This window comes from Thamnophis elegans, chromosome 10, assembly GCF_009769535.1.
Source record: "Thamnophis elegans isolate rThaEle1 chromosome 10, rThaEle1.pri, whole genome shotgun sequence".
Classification (NCBI taxonomy): Eukaryota; Metazoa; Chordata; class Lepidosauria; order Squamata; family Colubridae; genus Thamnophis; species Thamnophis elegans.
This window is the reverse complement of record NC_045550.1, coordinates 47,727,552-47,747,485: the sequence shown is the minus strand read 5'-3', so window position 1 is coordinate 47,747,485 and position 19,934 is coordinate 47,727,552. Positions and strand designations below refer to the sequence as shown.

The window sequence follows — 19,934 nt, the reverse complement described above, 5'->3', positions numbered from 1 at the left end:
ACCTGCAAGCATATTCTTTGACTGAAGACAGAGACTAGTAAGAGACAAGGAAAGGTTGTGTTTGTCACAAAACCTTGCGTAGCATGATGACGAAATACTGACCTTATAAAAACAGGATTTATGTAAGTTAAATACAAATGATATTTAACTTAAATGAACATGGACAGAACAATTTTTAAATATTTTTGGATATTAATTTACTAAGAAAATAACGTACTTCTACTGTTTTGATTAGACAGCTGTTCTGACCCCTCTTCTCCGTCCAGGAATGAAAGCCAAAAACCACGTAACTAAAAAGGTTTCTTTTAATCAGTCCAAGCTCTTGTTGGCTGCAAGCTCAAATAAACAAAGATAATAGCTCCGGCAGAAAGTCCTATAACTCATACCCCAATGCAAACCCGGCTTCTCTTATCTCAAACCACTTATCCAAGTTGGCTTCTCTTGGTTTGTGAACGCGAACAAGAACAATCACTAGAACAGGAACGGAACGTTGACTTCTGCAACCAGGGTGTGGCACCAGCAGTCTCTTTATACTCAGGAGAGGATCCCAATGAGCAACAGCTGCTCGCAATCATCTCCTGTAAGTACTCAGTTGTTCCTTCCGTTGAGTAACCCTTCAACGGGGTGCATCCTGCAACAACTCCCAAGTGCTTCCCTGAACACTCGCTCTGATCCAATGCTCTGCCGCCACCTGGTGGCCAACGGCTCCTGCCAGGCCACAACAGAAAGCCAAGGTAAACAAAGATAAACTCTGCAACGTAAAGACTTCTGCTATTATTTTGTCCAAAAGGGTTTTATAACAAATCTAAATATAAAGTCCAACAAATGAGGAACAATTCAGTTGAAAAACCCAATATCAAGTGAAAATAAAAAGTCTAATATGCACCTGAATAAGTTATTAAAAAGATCTTTTCCCATTAGAGCAGAGGTGTCCAAAGGCAAGTTAGTCAAACTCTCCTTTTCCCTCTACCTGCCATCCTAGACTCTGCTCTTCAAGTATGTAGACGTGCTTAGTTAATGTATTAAATTAAAGTTCAATATTAATTAAAAGAAACAATGTTTTTGTGCACACATGCACATAGAAACATAAAATTTGGCAGTATGACCAAATTCTAGGCTGCTCAATTAATTAATTCTTTTAAAAAGTTGACTCAAACATCGCTCTGTACTTAATTCCACCCTCATCAGCAATACATAATAAAAACCTAAGTCTCATTAGATTAGAAGCATGGCAACCATCCAGAGGGACCAGCTGCAGCAAACCACAGTTCAAAACTTGCTAAGCTTTTACGGCAACTGATAACAGTTAGCAAATTTTGAAATTAAAACTCAAGAGAAAGAGTACACTTTTTTCAACGCGATGCTGCTGGGATGTGCTCCAAAGCACATTGTAATTCTTTTAGTGGGCTTTAAAATGAGTACATGTGGAACTAAAATTGATATTTGCACTAAAAAATATGGATTCAAGCTGCAAGTCTCATTTCAAAATACTGAGCACAGCATCTTTATTCCCATTGTTCAGATATTGGCAGGAGAATCCAAAAGTGTTAGGAATAAGTACTGACAGAAATGGAGCGCATGGAGTTCTTCAGCCTTGCTGCCTGCCAGCATGTGGCTTCCAAAACATTCTCCATGGATGGATGTTGCCGTAAGCCTCAACAGAAAGGTTTTCTATTCTTGCGGTAAGCTGTTCTTACTTTCATGGGAGATTTGGACTTTCAGTGCACTATTACTGTGAAATGTGGTTATCCATCTAAAAATCATTATGAAATGCTAACTCCAAAAGGAGTTATCATGATGGTTTCTTTCCCTTCTTCCTATGTTTCGTTGTTCAGCAAAACAAGGGGGGGGCGGAATACAGTATTGGAAGCATTTTAGCGAACGATATTACATTGACCATGTTTATTATGCATTACATTGTATAAATTGTCAAGAAATATATATATATATATATATATATATATATATATATATATATATATATATATATATATATATATATATATGCAACTGTAAATTTGTTTAACAATTAATAACAAGAAAAAAGGAAGTTACAATAACTGGTATCCAATATTCCAAAAATTGGATAATATCTAAGAATTACAATTCTTATAATCCAAACAATGTATTCATCCTGAAACTTTTAGTTTTGGCTTCGTTACTTGTTACAATAATTTAAGAGTAATCATAAATCAGCTTTAAGACTAATGTTAAGAATGTGGCAATAGTTTAAGAATCTAATTAGCACCATTCTCTGCTTACAAGAAAAAAACCTTTTAAAGCTTTAGAATGAACATATTGGCAGGGATCCAGAATTGATCTATTCTATGCAAGTCAACAAGATAGTTAACTACAGATGCAAGTTATTCTAAAAGAATGAGAGACCAAAGAAATGTGCACATTAAGAATCTTCATTTATGAGCAGGGGTTCCACCTCCAGGGCCACTGAATCAAGTCTCTTGGTTTGTGGTCTGTATATAATAAATTGTGCAGTGATCTGGATGTACAGTTAAGAGAAATATTATTGAGGTCAAACAAAAACAACTTGAAAATGAATAGGGCATAATTTAAACAATCAAACAATTACTCTTACCACTTATTTATCGATGATTTATTGAGTTTGTTGCAAAACACTGTAGAAACATTATGAACACATAAGATATACATGAGTATTAATATTTTAAAAAAGAAATTCAATCTCATGTGTGTATAAATACAATAGGTATAGGTCCATGATGGCAAACTTATGCCACACGTGCCACTGGCACACAGAACCGTATCTGAGGGCACGCGGGGTGTTGCCCTATGTCAGCTCCAGCACGCATGTGTGTGCTGGCCAGCTGATTTTTGGCCTTCCAGAAGGCGTGGGGAGGCCATTTTCACCATCCCCAGGCTTCAGGAAAGCCTCCTAAAGCCTATGGATGGTGAAAAATGGGCCCAACAGTAGTAGGTTTCTACTGGTTTGGCTGAACCGGTGGTGGAATGGCGGTTCCCTGGTCTCTTTTGCAGTCACCGGCATGTTTCTGTGCATGCGCAAAACATTTTCAGTCAACAGCGCATGTGCAGCAACATGTGGCGGGCGCGGATGACAGCAAAGAACATGAAGAGAAGACGCAAAACACCCTCAGTGCGAACCAGTAGTAAACCCGTTAGGAACCTACCACTGCCAATGGGCCCACCGAAAGCTAGAAACGAACTTCCGGTAGGCCCATTTTTCGTCCTCCCCAGGCTTCAGGAGGCTTTCCAGAAAAGGCTTTGGAGCACAGAGAGAGCAAAAAACGGTCCTACCGGGCCTACTGGAAGTCAGGATATGGGCCATTTCCAGCCTCCGGGGGGCCTCCGGGAGGCCGTTTTTGCCCTCCCCAGCTCCAACCACAATTGAGCCCAAAATTTCTGTTGCTAAGTGAGACTGTGAGTTCTGCCCCATTTTATGACCTTTCTTGCCACAGCTATTAAGTGAATCCCTGCAGTTGTTAAGTTAGTAACACAATTGTTAAGTGAATCTGGCTTTCCCATTAACTTGGCTTGGCTGAAGGTAGCAAAAGGGAATCACATGACCCTGGGACACTGCAACGGTCATAAATATGAATCAGTTGCCAAGGCTCTGAATTTTGATCACATGAACCATGGGGATGCTGCAATGGTCATAAATGTGAAAAATGATCCTGTCATTGTTTTCAGTGCCATTGTGACTTTGAATGGTCACTAAACAAACACAAGTTTGTTGTGAGAACTACCTATATAGCTTCATGACTTTTTGATTCTTGCTTAAACATAGCCACTTAATTTCTATATTAACAATTTCCAAAATAGCCTAGGGGAGGGAAGGATATGATACTTCAGTAAACTTCTTTGCATTAAGTGGGATAGGATTTTTTTGCAAAATGAAAGAATAAACTCTTTTTATTGCCTTGCTATGAGAAAGAAATTATTGCAACAAGAAGGATGAACTGAACAAAATTACCTGCTACCAGCTGCTAGAATATAACAATTACAGTGTGGACTACAAGAAAAATGCATTGAGTTATACAACCCATTAAATATAATTTATCAATAAGCTATTGATAGTTATTTTATGAAGTGTTAAGACAATGGGAAAGGGGAAAAAACAGTTTGAATATTCAATTATGTTTTAAACATTTTACTTATAAATTACAAGCTAGGGATTCAGCACTCAAGACCTTAGTTTTTTGCATTATGCTAGATTTATGTAATAAGGGAGTTTAAATCTGAGGATATAAATGTTAGAATAAAGCTAATTTGCAGAACCACGCTATATTATTAAATGTTCATTCAGAAATTGTTCAGGTAAGGCTTTCCAAGTAAATACAGGACTATTTGTGGATAAACCCTAAATAACGAAATGTTATTAAGAGTTCCTAAGGAGATGTGGAAATAATCACCAAAGTCAAATAAACATTTATTATAAGAATTTTTTTAGGTCCTTGTTAAAGTAAAGAGACAATGAAAATATGTGAACATGAAAATGAATTCACCCAGATTTTATAATTTAATAAGAATTTAGGCTTACTTCCCAATAAATGTTCTTTTTTATTTTATAGCTATAGGATACAAACATTTTTTTAACTCAAAGATTAGCAGATTCAAACTATATATAAAAACAAGTTCTTGTCTTAACTAAAATGTCTACATACATATTCTGTTCTGCAACAACAATAAAGCTTATGCCAACTGGTCAGAAATCTGATAAAGAAAACCAGCAGCCCTCCTTATCAATTACTATTACATATAAAACCCTGAAAATATTTCAGATAAGTAACTATTACTTTATCATTTGTCAACAAAGTCCTATTAATTTAATTAAGAATTAGCAAGACTATCAATTTTCAATAGAAAAGGATACAAAAATATCTAGTAACAATACTCCAAAGCTCCCAATAAACCAAGGAAGATGATGCCAGAAATAAAGACTTATAAGATATTGTGTTGCAGGCATCTTTAAGACAAGACTCAGACCATATGTGCCATTGCCTATCATGGCTAATGCAAACAAAAGATAAGATGTCCCATCTGTCGATCGTCTTTGGAACTAAAGGATAATATAGCAAAGCAGTGTTATAAGTAATTCATCATATATCTGAAATAACTGTTTCATGACCATTGCAAGCTTTTGAGTTCATGTTCAGTTCCACAAAAATAAGAACACAGGAAGCTATATTAATCAAATATGGTGAAACTGGACAAAGATGAAGTTGGAGTCTAGTGTATCCTCTCTTAAAACATACAAAATTAAAAAGGAACCACCAATTGGAATTATCTTTATTATTCAATATTTAGTGGCAATAAATTGGTGTTCATTAAAAGAATGGAAAATTGGGGTAGTATTGAAAAATGACTGAGAAACTTGAATCCTGAATAAAAGCACTCAACATTGCAATGTTTTTTTAAAAGACTCCATTTTGTATTAAAAAAACATTTAAGATTAATCTCAAATGCAGATCTAGAGTCTTACATCTTTAATCTCAGGAATTTTTTAATGACTCAGCACAAATAATGAGTTGTATTAAAACTATCAGGTTTTTTGGATACTGAAGAAATTACTTTCATTATTCCAATCCTGTTTCTTCTTAATCAGTGAAATCTAGGCTTGTTCTCAATAAACTGAATCTACATGCAATAGAAGTCCCATTAAAACCAAAAGCAATTAGAAAATTCAGCTTATTTTAAACATAATTCAACCAATATTTCCATGCCAATTGCTTTGTTTCCTGATCATTTTCACAACTTTTAAAAGTATATCAACTGCAAATGGATGAAGTCATAAGTTTGGATATGTATTTTCTAGCTGATAATATGTGTGACATACTCCTTTTTGATTTTAGAAGTGAGATTGCAATTGATTATTCACTTTATCTATGAATGTTATAGGTAGGCACATTATCTTCAGAACCAATAACTTACATTTTTATAGAGCTGAGGAATTCTAGATCCCAAGTAAAACACACACGATAAATAGCCACAAACAAAGCCTGATATTTCAACCATGCCATGAGACTTCTGAAGAGTTTAAAAAAATAGAAAACTATTAACATTTGCAGAAGGCAATTCTAAAATAACTTGTGAATAGCATTCTATGTACTAAAACATGGAAATCCTTGTGAAAATTGAAAACTGAGTATTCTAAATATTGGGGATAGTATATGTTTTCTATATAATTTGAGTTTGTTACAATCTTTAGAAATATTTTATAGTTTATAAATATTAAGATAAGAACTCCCTCAGGTAGAGCTCATCTTCTGAGGACTATATTGATATATCTGCATGGTTTTCTTGGCAAAATATAAAAAGGGTTTGCTGCTGTCTTCTTCCAGAATGTTTTTTTTCAACTTCCATTGTAGCTTACATTATGGGATATCCCATCTGAGTACTAACTAGCTCCATTTCTGTATAGGGTTTTGTTTCTGCTTTCATTTGGGGAGATCAGTCAAGGTCAGCTTGCCTAAGGTATCTACATGGAAATTTGCCAGTAATTTAAAACAAGGATTTACCTCATTGGATCCCAAAATAGTATTCTGGACTTTATTTCTCATCAACATCTGAGTAGGTAATATTAAACAGAGTAGTAAGCATATCATGATCCAGGCTACACAAGAATACTTCATATTCATTCCGCCTTGAAAGACAAATGAAAAATAGGGCAAAGAAGTATTTGATTGCTTTAAAAAACTGTTTGCAATATAAATGGTACTATTCTAATACACGTGAGCAGCATGGGGTTTCTATATTGACTCAATTGTTTTATCATCAATGATCTTGCAGGATAAATCTTGCAATAACCCTATGTAGTACCAGTAATGTTTATTTTGTCAATGTCTATAACATTTTAAAATATATAACACAAAAGTAAATCCGAATGGATGAAATAAAATACCAACATAACAAGGAGGTTGAACAGATATAAGAAAAGCTACTATAATTATATGTTAATTAACTGTGCAGATGTAAATCTAAAATACTGCAATATATGAAATAAAAACACGTCACCTAAAAGTTGTAAATAAAATAAAGGCAGCTATCCCAGGGACCAGTTTTGCTTTATTTTCACTGTGGAACTCAAAATTTGTCTACTGATCAAATAATCAAGGATTTTGAATCATCCAGATGATTCAGATACAAATTATTTGGCCTTCCTTGTAATTTAAATATTAGGGGAAGAATATAAGGAGGCCTGAACTCCCTACAGAATTTACAGTGTAATAATACATGAAAAATAGGTTTGAATTCCTTGTCAATCAAATGGGCAGATTATGCTTGGCTAACGGGGTTTGAAGTATCTGTCTAGCACCAATGTGGATGGTAAAATATTATGCCTGGCTTGGAAAAATGCTATTCTCAACCTGGGGAAAGCTAAGCTTTTGTAAATAGTTTGCTTCTTCCCACACCTCTTTGTTGCACCCAATTTATGTCATATTGGGGCAACCTATGAATTTTAGTTTCTTCATACCCTTTATCCTTTACTTGGTCACATACTAAAGAAATTAGGAATACTCTGGAAAACCTGCACAATGCCAACCTCTGCTCCGCAACCTATTTCCAGGATTAAGGAAAATTATTCATTTTAAAGTAGGTGGATCAGTCCAACTCACTCCATTACGTGGCGCTAGGGATTTGAACCGCCAAGCTGCCAACCTTTCTGATCAAAACGCTCAGCATCTTAGCCACTGAGCCACCGTGTTCCTATGCAACCAGGTTACTGATCTGTTATTCAAGCTTTTAGCTTCATCTTTTTTTCTGCTGATGTTTCATGTACGCTATTCTAAAATTACAGAATTCTAAATGCAACAATCTTAACCTTACTCTGTAACTCCATCGTGCCATTTAATTTTGCATAGTTTGGGCAGTTTTAAATGTCACATATAAATATTCAAGAAATTACACATTACTACGAAGATCTCAACTGAAAATACTTACATTTTGTTATCTTCTGATTTTTTAACTTATAGTAGAGAAACTGAGATATCACAATTATGTCCGTGTTAATATAAAAAATTGCAGTTACAGTCTGGAAAAGAGTAAAAAGAATCAAGCCTAATTTTCTATATCAATTTATAGAATATATAATAATATGCATGTCAAAAGTTTTTCTCACTCAATCTTGTTCTTTTCTTTTAGAGAAGATTCAATAGAAAGAACATTCCAAAGTGCATATTGATATATATATTAGCCACTGTAAAGTGTTTAAAACTAAAACTCTAGTACAACTTACCTGTATTGGAAGTTGATTTGTCAAATAGCACCCAATAAAATTGGTGAGGTCTCCTGCAAGCCAGCACAGCAGAAATCCCAAGGAGAGTGCTTGCTCTACTTTTCCATTCTGGTAGGCTACATAGAGTTGACTGAAGGAGGAGGCGGGGGGGGAGGGGGGAGAAACAATTGAACTGTCCAGCAACTCAGAGTTCATAAAATGCATGTCAGTCAACTTAGATAAAAGATATACAGAAGGAAAGGAACGAGTTCTCTTAAATAGAACTGAACAGAACCATATAATGACTGTAATTATTTTCAGAGCACAAGAAAAACCTTCTCTGGCAGCTTATTAATTAATCTGTGAAGACAATTAGTAGTACAGGTAAGTCCTTGACTTACGACCATTCATTTAAGAACCATTCAAACTTATGGCACTGGAAAAGAAGTGACTTATGACTGGTCTTCCCACTTATGACCATCACAATGTCACATAATCAAAAATTGAGCACTTGACAGCTGGTGATTTGCTTAACAACTGTGCAAAAAAAAAGGATGTAGAATCAAGTACTGCTCATTTAATTGCTTAGCGACAGAAGTTTCAATTCCAACTGTGGCCCTATGTTGAGGACTACCTGTATTCCGATAGTACAAGCAAGAAATGGATTTGTTCCTCATGGAATCTGTCTTGTTTGGTGGCTAAGTCCACTTGATTTGTGTCCATAAAGAGCTTCAGGGAATACAGAGCAATGCATCCCCACATATGCTAAGAATGGTTATTTCTTGATTTTTCAAAGAAACAGTTGTGTATCCATTTTTCCTCCAAGATAAAGCAGGAGGAAACATTGCACCCACTACCCTTGTAGGAAAGAACTTCAGATGACATAGATTGGTGTTTGCAAGACACCACCACAATAGAATATAGCCAACTAATTTATCAACCATCACAGAATACTTTAAACAGAAGAAACATGCTGCTCTGGCTTATCTATTTATAATATGTAGAAAGGAACAGAAATCCATCAAAGAATAAACCAAACTGGCAATGTCTGAGTAAAGCCTCAGGCAAGATTGCTCATGTATGAAGCTGAAAAATACTTAAAGGTTTAAACTCACGGCAGCGCAGCAAACAGAAAGCAGGCAATGGAGATCAGTCCCAGCAGAATGCTCCAGTATTCCCATGCATTCCTGACACATTCTTCAAGAAGATGCCAAATCCAGGGTGTTCCATTCAGACACAGTTTTTTAGCTTCTATTGGAGAAATATTTAAAGCAGGGGGATGAAGCTGAAGAGCCATCTATTCAGGTTCAGGGATATTACTTCAAATTTGGCTCCGCTTCGAACCCCATACAAATCCTTTTATCAATTTTGAATACGTTCCTTCCCTTGTCCAAGCTCTCACACAGAGATGGATAATTTGCTTCCAACCTCACAGATGGCCCTGCAATTCAAACAAAATAACACACCCAGCATGAACACATCAATTTAAAAAGACAGATCCAAATTATTCTATTTGGACACATATGAAAGGCAAACTCAAAGCAAGGGAAAATTTGTAGACATTAACTGACAGTGCTGAAACATGTTTACAGATTGAAGTTGGACATTTTTGTACCGTTATTGTTCATTTTTAAGTACAGCACAAAGGTTTAAAAGGAGTTTAAAGCTCATAAAGCAGACGTCCCCAACTCCTGGTCCATGGACCGGCACTGGGCCGTGGCACGACAAAAACCGGACTGCAGAAACAAGCGAAGCCCTATAAACAGAATACAGGCAGCACACAAAACCACGTCCCCTCTGGCCCACAGAAAAACCTCTCTCCACAGAACCTGTCCCTGGTGCCCAAAAGGTTGGGGGCCACTGTCTTAAAGCATTCTCTCTGACCCCCAAAAAACCTGTATTGTTTCATGGTTAATGTGTGTGTGTGTGTGTGTGTGTGTGTGTGTGTGTGTGTGTGTGTGTGTAAAGGAAGTCAATCAAACAGACATTGTGGTTGTAGACAAGAACCAGAAGACAGCAATGGTGAAAAACTGGAGAAGTACTAGCGCCTGAAGGACGAACTAGAGAAGATGTGAAAAGTAAAGGCCAAGGAGGTCCCAGTGTAGGGGCGGGTTGCTTCGCACATGCGCAGAACGATTTACAGTGAACTGTGCATGCGCAGTCACTAAAATCCAAAATGGTGTCAGTCAAGTGGCAGCGAGGGAACCGATTCAGAGGCGTGTCAGGCCTGGGTCGCTGTCGGTTCTGCAACCCAGGCCTGAATTCCACTACTGGTTCAGCTGAACCAGTAGCAACCCACCTCTGTCCCAGTGGTGGTAGGATCATTTGGGCTGTGACACCAAAAGTGGTTCTAACGGATCCCAGGAACAACATCAAAGCTCTCTGTCCAGAAGAGTGCAGTTAGGAACAGCTAAAATAATTGTGTAGAACTCTCAACTCTTCAGCCTCAGGGAGAAATTTGAGATTGAGGAAGACATATACTACCCATATGGGTGGGAAGAGAATTTTTTAGAAAAACAGGAATATTACCAAATAGACATAATCTAAGAAATGAACAAAAAATTATCACATATTTTAATTTTTTTACAATAATTTGCCATTTTCACATTATAAGAATGGATGCCTGTTACTAATACATTTAAATGTATGGAATCAAATGACTGAGCTTTTTAAACAGATTTGCCACAGTTCTCCTGAGTTTAATTTACTACATTTGTTGTGTATGCGTATCATGTTGTATCCTTTTGACCATTATCCAAATGTTAATGGCATTTGGAAGGGGAAAGAGCGGAGGGAGAAAATTGTTATTTTCCTGACAGAAAGAGTTTGTAATTTCTTACTTCCTTCAATTCTTCTTTCCAACTAAGATCTTCCAATATAAAACAGCACAGCTAAGTAGTTTTCAGCATAAATACAGTGTTGTTTCTTGTACAAGCCTGGTTTATTTCATGCAAACCATTTTCAAGGAGTTTTATCCTTTGTAAAAATTGTATTCAGATGAAGTATCTTATTTTTTTTTAAAAAATATTATCATTTGTGAGCTGGCATTTGTAAAGTTGTTTTGGAATAATTTCCGGATAGGTAGTTACTCTGGAAAAATACTTTAAAATAAATAAATAACTCAAATAATTTTGTTTAGCTCATTTTTTGTCTTTATGGTGCTACAAAACTCTTCATACTAATATATTTAACTTAATATAATTTAACTTATATTTAATTTAATTTTTAATGCAAAAGAACTGATTTTTGACACACAGAAAAATACTTATCTCAAGGAAAAATAACACAGAGATATTTAGGAACAAATATGCATTAGAATGAAAGTAAAATTAAAACCCTTTATTTAAGATATGTTTATATTCTGTGTTTTAAAAATATGGAATCATTAGGTTCCACTAGGTTATATATTTACAATGATTATTATGGCTTAAAATTCTAGTTCTTGTATCCTGTTTTGTTGTCATATATTTTACCTAAAATATAAATAAGAGTAGCTAAGGGATTTTAAAAGCAATTCTCCATATTATATGAATATACATCCTATGTAACTAATTTTATTGAAAATTGAAAGATTGAATGAAACTTCCTAAAATTGAGACATTAAACTAATGAAATATGATTGCAATATATTTTGTACAGAAACTTTCCAAAATTCATTTGTATATTCAGTGTTATGAAACCAGAGCAAAGATTACAATAATGACCTAAATCTGACCTGACCCTCCTGCCCAATCTAGTGGGATGTGTAGAAATGCTATGAGTAAGATGGTTCCTCAAATACCATGACTACATGTCATGTAGGGTTTTTTAGGTAATAACCAACTCCTTGAATTACACGTGGAAGCAAACTGGAAATTAATGCAGCTTGCGGAGCAAAGATATAACACGGGCAAAGAAGGTACATCCCTAATTTTCCATAACCATCTCCAGGCTAGGAATCATCCAGAAGCCTACTCACCTGCCCCATCAAGGGGTAGCTACTCAGAATACCTTCTGCCTACAGCACTCAGCAGATCTCCTGACCTATCTGCTTTGCTCACCAGGCACTTATCTAAACAGAAGGATGATCAGAGACAAGTGCTTTTCCCTCTCCAGGATCCCACTGAGGCAGTGGATTTGTTCTCAGTAAGGTGGATGAACATGTACAGGTAGCTTCTGAAGCATCCATATAAGCTTTGTAAAAGATCCCACTATTCTAACAATTTTAGAAAATACGCTTTCACACATCTGCTTTCTTCTGAATACTTGCCTAGTGCAAAGTACATATCCCAAATATTTATATAAGTTACTGTATGAGTCACTAAATCTATTATCCTATATTCAATATTTAATAAAACATTATCTGAACCTGAGCATGAAACTGCATCAGCAAAAGTTTGATTCCTATGCTAAAATAGCACTAACTATGCTAGACTACTTTTTCCCAGTTAATAATTGTGAAAGACAGAGAGAAATATGGGATATTTGAGAAACAGTGAGATGGATTGATTTCAGAAAAAGTGGGATTTTTTGCACCTGCAATTTAGGTAGTACCTGTTATCTGTAAAAGATAGGATGTACAAGTATTAAATAGTAGACCTAGGACAGTGATGGCGAATCTTTTTGGCACTGAGTGCCAAAAAGGGAGTGCATGCTCGTCTGAGCCGCAACCTGAAAGAGGAGCTGCCCAGGGGGCATGCACACGCCAGAAAATGAACTTCCGGTTTCCAGCACAGGCCTGGGCACCGGGCAGCTAGTCTTCCCGTTACTGGTGTGCATGCGCACGACAATCAGCTGGGCGGCATGCATGCTCATGTTGGAAAACAGAAGACCAGCTCTTCCAGTTTCTGGCACTGCCGCACACATGAAGATCGCTGTGTGCGCATGCGTGCCATAAACCCAGAAGAGGAGCTGGTGATGCCACACGTGCCAGGTAACATGGCTCCGTGTGCCACTTTGGGCACATATGCCATAGGTTTGCCATCACGGATCTAGGATGTTGCTTCATTTTATCCTCACAATACCAGCTCTGTGAGATAATTTGGCTTGAAAAAGAATGTCTGGTCTAGAATCACTGAGTGAGTGACTTTATACAGCAGAAGCCAAACTTGACACAGATCTCCCCAGTCTTTCTTCAATACCTCAATATAATTTGATTTACTGAAGATGAGATTTTGTTTTTGGAATATATCTGTTTTTACTAGAATGCAGAGATTACCAGATGTGACTCAATTAATCACCTTTAAATTGGTTAAGTTTGTATCCTGTATTGGATAAATATTGGAAAATACTGCTTATACAGATATCAGATTAAATTTTATTTTACTTTTGGAAATTTAAACAATAGAAAACTTTTTCCTTTACAATTATTATTTTTTCTTTTAAAAATCTATAGAAGCTCAGGGAATTTCACATCTGTATGTGAAGATGTGTAGAGCCAAGGTGGCGCAGTGGTTAAATGCAGCACTGCAGGCTACTGCTAGATCAGCAGTTCAGCGGTTCAAATCCCACCGGCTCAGGGTTGACTCAGCCTTCCATCCTTCCGAGGTGGGTAAAATGAGGACCCAGATTGTTGGGGGCAATATGCTGACTCTCTGTAAACCGCTTAGAGAGGGCTGAAAGCCCTATGAAGCGGTATATAAGTCTACTGCTATTGCTATTGCTATTGTATATACATCATAGTATATGGCTCAATGATGTCACAGATTATTGCTGATTTATTATACTAATAGAAAGAGATTGCATTTTCCCCTAGATTGGAAAAAAAAGAATTTGAAAGCCATAGTAACATACTATACACTTTATTGCTGGTTATTTAACTAAATTTATCTGAGCTCCCTTCATTATTCAAAGTTGTATTGTTAATTTAATTAATTTGTCTTGCACTGCAATCTTCACATATAAATTCAGAATCAAAGCCTTTTGAGTTTGGTGGGGACCTTGTGTTAGAAAATTAGTACTTTTTCTTAAGTTCATTGTCTTAGTTCCAATGTCAACTCTGACAAGCACCTTTAAAAAAAGACTATATTTTATCACTTTTTTACAGTTTGAAATGAGACAAAGAATGTGAGATTGGGGGGGGAAATCAAAGTAAACAGCTGTAAAACTAAACCAGTAATACAGTGAGGGGAAAAAATCAATGCAATGCATTATTAAAGTAGAATACACTTCATTACCTCAGGGCCTGCATGTTCCTGAGAAGCCTCTGAGACAACTCAAACAACACAGTGAACATCAAACTGGCAGTGAATATTGGTAGAAATTAACATCTTGTATCTTTTAAGAAAAACAAAATAATTTGCTTCAGTCAAACAAATATTTTGATTATGATATCATATCTTTCCTCTTTTTCTTCTAGGAAGATGCCCAAATTTATTCAGCGATACTTATACCTTATTTTTGAAATTTAACTGAACATCTATAAAGCTTAGCTATAAGCAGTATTAGAGAAAGCAAGCAATACTGTTTATAAGGTAAGCCTTCTTATGAAAGTCTGGCCTTTGGCTTTCTGCCTTTACAATATTCTCCTTAGATTCCTATTATTCTGCTGTATGTTGCTAATTGATGTTTAGGCCATAGCAGCAACTGTCAAAAAATGATCTTACTATCACAAAAGTTTCATAGAAAACCTGTCAGGTGTGCTCATAACCAAGGTTGGCAGATACTTTTAACCCAAGTCTGCACCCTGACCTTTGGAGATTAACCATTAAAAACAATGGTTCATATTTCAGGCAAGAAGATTCAAAAATAATCTCCAAAGTAAACAATTTCCTACAATATAATTAACAGAAAAGAACTAGCCATTTCTCACCAGATATACACATGCAAAGAGAATGATCTGGTTCAGGCGTTGTTTTACACCATAATTTTGGGTTTTACAAACCACAGTGAATAATGTATATAAAACATTATGCCAAACCCACATCAGCCACATTATGATGTAATGTCATGTGTGAACATATCTCACAATCCCACTTTGCAAACAGGGAGCCTTCACAGGAGCTATTATACAATAATCACAGATTAATAGAGAAACTGGCCCACTCGCATCTTTCCACTGCTTCGTCATTTGTTATTGTTAGGTAATGCTACAGTTGCCAAATAAAGGTAAGTCCCATCAATTCCAGTTGAGCCTTTTTTCAAACACCCATGGAAAGCAAGAAAGAACTGTGGAAGGAGAAAATGCCTGCTATCTCAAATCTGGAGCTTCACATAAAGATTTGATTTTTGAAATGGTGCCTATAAGTTTAGGAACAGGACTAATGCACGGAGGGATGACATTCTGCACATTCACCAGCCCTTGGACACTGAAAAATTATTCCAAATATGTCAAAGGAAGAGTTATAACCAAATTCTCCTCTCCCTTTTCAGCTGGGTGCCCTCCAGAAGTGTTGGGTTCCCATGGAGAGCAATAATAAAAAGATGCTAAATTTCATGTTTCTATTTCACATTCTCTCTCTCCCCTCCCACCCTGTCTGGTGCCTTCCGGGTATGTTGGCCATCAATTCTCATAACTCTCACCCTAGCCTACCCTTCATCATCCTTAATGGGTGGGAACTCCGGAAACTGGAGTCCAAAATATCCGAAAGCTACCAAGGGTGAAGAATGGTGGCTTAAAAACCATCCTTAAACCAAGCTAGGCTGATGAAACGCTGGGAAGAACCAGGCAGATTGGTTGGCTCAAGGCTTTTGGGTCAGTGTTTGGAGAGGTCAGGGATGGTTCTTATCTGACCCGGGAGAAACCTCCCAAGGGCTGTCTCGAGTGGGAAGAGGGTACCCTGGTTTCCCAAATCGGTCTTCACTTCGGTCCCGCTGGCTGCTTTCTTCTACCGCTTGCCCTGCTTCCAGCCGCGGTCGAAACCCCCTCTGTCTCCTTCGAGTCGCCCAACAAAAGCAGGAGGACGGCGAAGCGCATCCCCGTGGCACCGAGCGCCGAGCGGCCGTTTCCTTCCTTCGGCCGCAGCGGAGGAAGAGAGAAAGGAGGCTGAGGGTTTGCAGCTCCCTCTGCTGCCCGCCAGCCGCCTTTTCGTAGGCGATCCTCCAGGAGAGGAGAATAGTTTCTCTCGTGTTTGTGTGTGTGTGTGTGTGTGTGTGTGTGTGTGTGTGTGTGTGTGTGTGTGTTTCTTGGTTTGTGTGTCTGTGTGTCTGTGTGTGTTCCAGATAAGTGGGGACATCCTGGGGGGAAAAATATCCATGTTATTATTTTATCTCCCCACCCCACCCCAGATCTCAATTTAAACCTGAATTTGCTTTAAAATGTGGCTCTCTCATACACACACATCCCTTGAGTATTCTATGAAATAAAAAAATGGGGTATAAATCAAACTTCCTGACAATTCATTATGGTTTCAATGCATATTTCCATCCTGTCCTTATTCTTTTTCTCATGATAAAACGGCTGCTCATGACCAAGGAAATGAGATACTGCTTTGCCTTTGGGGTTTTTTTTAGAACATAAGGCATCCCTATCAGTTACCTTGCGTGGTACCCTAGGCATGTACAAGTGCCACCCCACCCCCCTCTTTTACAGGATAATATGCAATTCAGCGAATACTGTATTAGATTCAGCACAAAAAAGTAATGAAATTTTTAAAAAGGCATTGCTTCTAAATGTTAGGCCTCTTACCGGAAATTATCTTCCACCAATAAGACCAAACAAACATATGTCTGCGTTTTATTTAAGAGTACCAAATAAACATTGTAGAATTGTAGAAAATTGTAGAAAAAAATAAAGAGGCCTGCAGGGAGTGATCAAGATGGCAGCTACAAGCATGGGATCAAAACCTGGCCTCATGATGGAAGCAAAAAGGGGCAGGACTTCAATCGCATGGAGGTAGCCACCATTATTACCATATACCATTACTTTGTTTGTTTGTTTGTTTATTACTTTATTTATTTATTACTTTATTTATTTCTCAAATTCATCTAGTTGACCATCACACCAAAGGTGACTATGAATAGCATACAGTAAATATTTGTTACTGTTACATTGGTAAATTAAACTATTACTTTTTGATTACTATTTTTGTTTCCCTGATTAACTGAACTTGTATTTCTATTTGTATTTATTAGTTTGTCAAAAATGTACAAGATAACAGGTATAAATATAAACATGGATATAAACGAAATAAATGAATACAAATAGATGGGGACAGTAGGACAAGGACGTTAGACAGTCTGGTGCACTTATGCACTCCACCTTTACGGATCTCTTAGGAATGGGGTAATGTCCACAGTAGACAGTTTAAGGTTTAAACTTTAAACCAGTTTAATTTTAATTTTTTACTTTTAATTTTTTAAATTTAAAATTTAAACCACTTTCTGATGTTACTTTTATTTGTAACTTCGTAGGACTAATGGCAGCAATTATTACGTGTGCATCTGTAGTATGTTCTCCATTATTAGTCTACCAGCGGCATTGACCACTTGCTTTAATTGATAATTAAAATGACCTTAAAATTCATGGTACAATGACTCTAGCTGTGATGATCAGTTAAGATATCAAGAGAGACATTCATGTTGAGATACACTTTCATATACCAGATGCTGGTAAAGAAAATAAGGGTTGGTAAAATTTTCATAGTCTTTGGCTGTGTATAGTAGCAACAGTATGTTTTGTGCTGTAACAAAGCAATTATTACTATATATGCTTCAAAATAATTTGGAAAATGCTTCACATCCTGAATGAGCTATAAAATCTTGTTCATTAAAACTTTATTTTTCCAAGCTTCCACATGAACTTGGAAAAAAAGAGTCAAGATAATTACATATAATTGAATCAGGTTTTACTTATAATAAATGCATGAATAAATGCTCAAAATCTTGAAGAAGCCAATCTTTGGATGTTTCAGTCCAAAAACAGAAAGATGCTTCAGAGTAGGCACATATGCTGTATCTTTCTTCATTAAAGAATTTTTCTTTCTGAAATACTAAATAATTTCTCTCATATTCATTTCTTCTTTTAAAAAGCTGCATCTGGTGGTAATTAGGCTCCTCTCCAGACTATAAAAGGACTGCTTGTGCACACGCCCCTCTTGCAGAAGTCAACGCAGGAACTAATGTTGAAGAACATTATTGTGAGCTTGCTGCCAAGCCTTATCTGTGCTGGATTGCTGCCCAAGCTTGTCATTGCTGGTTTGCTGCCAAGGACCTGTCTGTCTGTTAATGAAATGCCGTAACTTATCTTTGGCTTGGAGTGTGTGTTGGTGTGGGACGAGGGGGGTCAGAACAAACACCTATGTTTTCTTTAAAAATCTATTTTCAATATGATGTTTGTACAAACTTTCAACTCTGAAGTAACTGTTCACCCACCTCAAATTAGAACCCTTTAACATTCACGTCTTTTCCCGCCAGCAGCTTTAAGATGTAATACCAATCTTTAGAATTAGAGCGATAGCTGCACCAAGCTAAAGTGAGGAGTGAAGAAATGGGAAAGGAACTGTTGGTGGTGCAGTGTTGCAGACTAACTCTTCCCACAGCCCGGAGTTTGATCCTGACCGGCTCAAGGTTGTTTCAGCTTTCCATCCTTCTAAGGTCAGTAAAACGAGGATCCAGATGGTTAAAAGCAAACTGCTGACATTTGTAAATTGCTCAGAGAGTGCTGTGGAGTGATATTTGCTATTGCTATAGCCAATACAAACCATAAAACGACCTGGTATTTTCAAAAACTAAAATAAGAATCTGAATCTTGCTTAGTATGGCACTTTTTATTAGAATAAGATGATTCTTTCAGAATGATCTGGACCCCTATTTTAACGTGTATGGTCAAAATTCATATTCTGAAGCTTCATATGTATTGTTAACAAGTACAATACATGCAGAGAACTAGATTGTGAGTGCCACCTTGTGAGTGAAAAGGTGTGTGAGAGAGAAAGAGGATATGCAAAAAGGCTTGAATCTGCTCTGAATTGTGTGGTATGCTTCCCTAAACATCTGGAGCCACAATGTGTGTACACCCAAGCTACTTTTTACATTAATGTTAATCAAAATAACACACTCAGTATTGACAAGACTATTGCTAACATTAATTCTAGAAAATAGAATTACTAGAAAAATTACTGCCATAAGAAGAAACATTTCTTCACCTTTTTTTTATAAAGTTCTCTGAAGTAGAAAAAATAGCCTTTCAATAGAACAAGGAGTTGTTTTTGCCTTCTCATGGACAGATACATAGATGCATCAAGAGGAAGGTTGATATGTTAGGTCAGAACATTAGCTTTACTATTAAGTGTTAAATGCAAATAAAATTCAGTAACCATGTTAGATAAAACAATCACGAGTCTAGAAAGAAAAAATGCATTGTACATACATAACTAATACAGACAATTATTTTCCCTCTTAAAAATATTGTAAATATTTTAACTGTAAGACTATCTGCAGTTGTGATTAGAATATTAAATGAGTAAGGATACACAATATTACCTCTATGATCATTTTTATGCCGAAGAAAAGGGCAGGCAAATTCAATTCACTGCATTAGATCTCTAAATAATTCCTTCTTAGCACATAAATATGAAATGTTCATGTATTCTTTAAAAAAACTACGTTCAAAGTTCTCTTGGTTTTATGTACCATTATTTTTAAAATGCATCTGGTTTTTTTTTTTTTATCTTGTGCACAGAAGAGCAGTTCAGCCATTGCTCAGTCTAGGTCATTCAGCATTCAGCATCCCACAGTTGCTAACCAGATTTCTTTGTAAAGCACACAAATAAAGCAGAAAGGAAATAGCCCTACCAAAAAATACTCCAAA

At 36.6% G+C, this 19,934-nt stretch overlaps 1 protein-coding gene across 1 annotated transcript; it reads right to left on the bottom strand.

Annotated features, from left to right (window-relative positions):
• Nucleotides 1-2,016: 2,016 nt before the first annotated feature.
• SLC66A1L (solute carrier family 66 member 1 like) lies at nucleotides 2,017-16,137 on the bottom strand. Its single transcript, XM_032225619.1, has 9 exons — nucleotides 15,963-16,137; nucleotides 14,362-14,461; nucleotides 9,322-9,647; nucleotides 8,228-8,357; nucleotides 7,933-8,023; nucleotides 6,510-6,634; nucleotides 5,923-6,018; nucleotides 4,865-5,050; nucleotides 2,017-2,497 (listed from the first exon to the last, which is right to left on the bottom strand). Exons 3-9 carry the CDS (start codon nucleotides 9,501-9,503, stop codon nucleotides 2,402-2,404), a joined length of 906 nt encoding a protein of 301 aa, XP_032081510.1. The 5' UTR covers nucleotides 9,504-9,647; nucleotides 14,362-14,461; nucleotides 15,963-16,137; the 3' UTR covers nucleotides 2,017-2,401.
• Between the last annotated feature and the right edge of the window lie 3,797 nt (nucleotides 16,138-19,934).

Coding starts and splice junctions, on each gene's coding strand:
- SLC66A1L (XM_032225619.1), bottom strand. CDS start 9,503: ATGGCTCTTCAGCTTCATCCCCCTGCTTTAAATATTTCTCCAATAGAA. Junction 6,019..6,509: donor CTATTTTGGGATCCAATGAG/GTAAATCCTTGT, acceptor TAAACTCTTCAG/AAGTCTCATGGCATGGTTGA. Junction 5,051..5,922: donor TTCCTCAGCTCTATAAAAAT/GTAAGTTATTGG, acceptor ATTATCCTTTAG/TTCCAAAGACGATCGACAGA.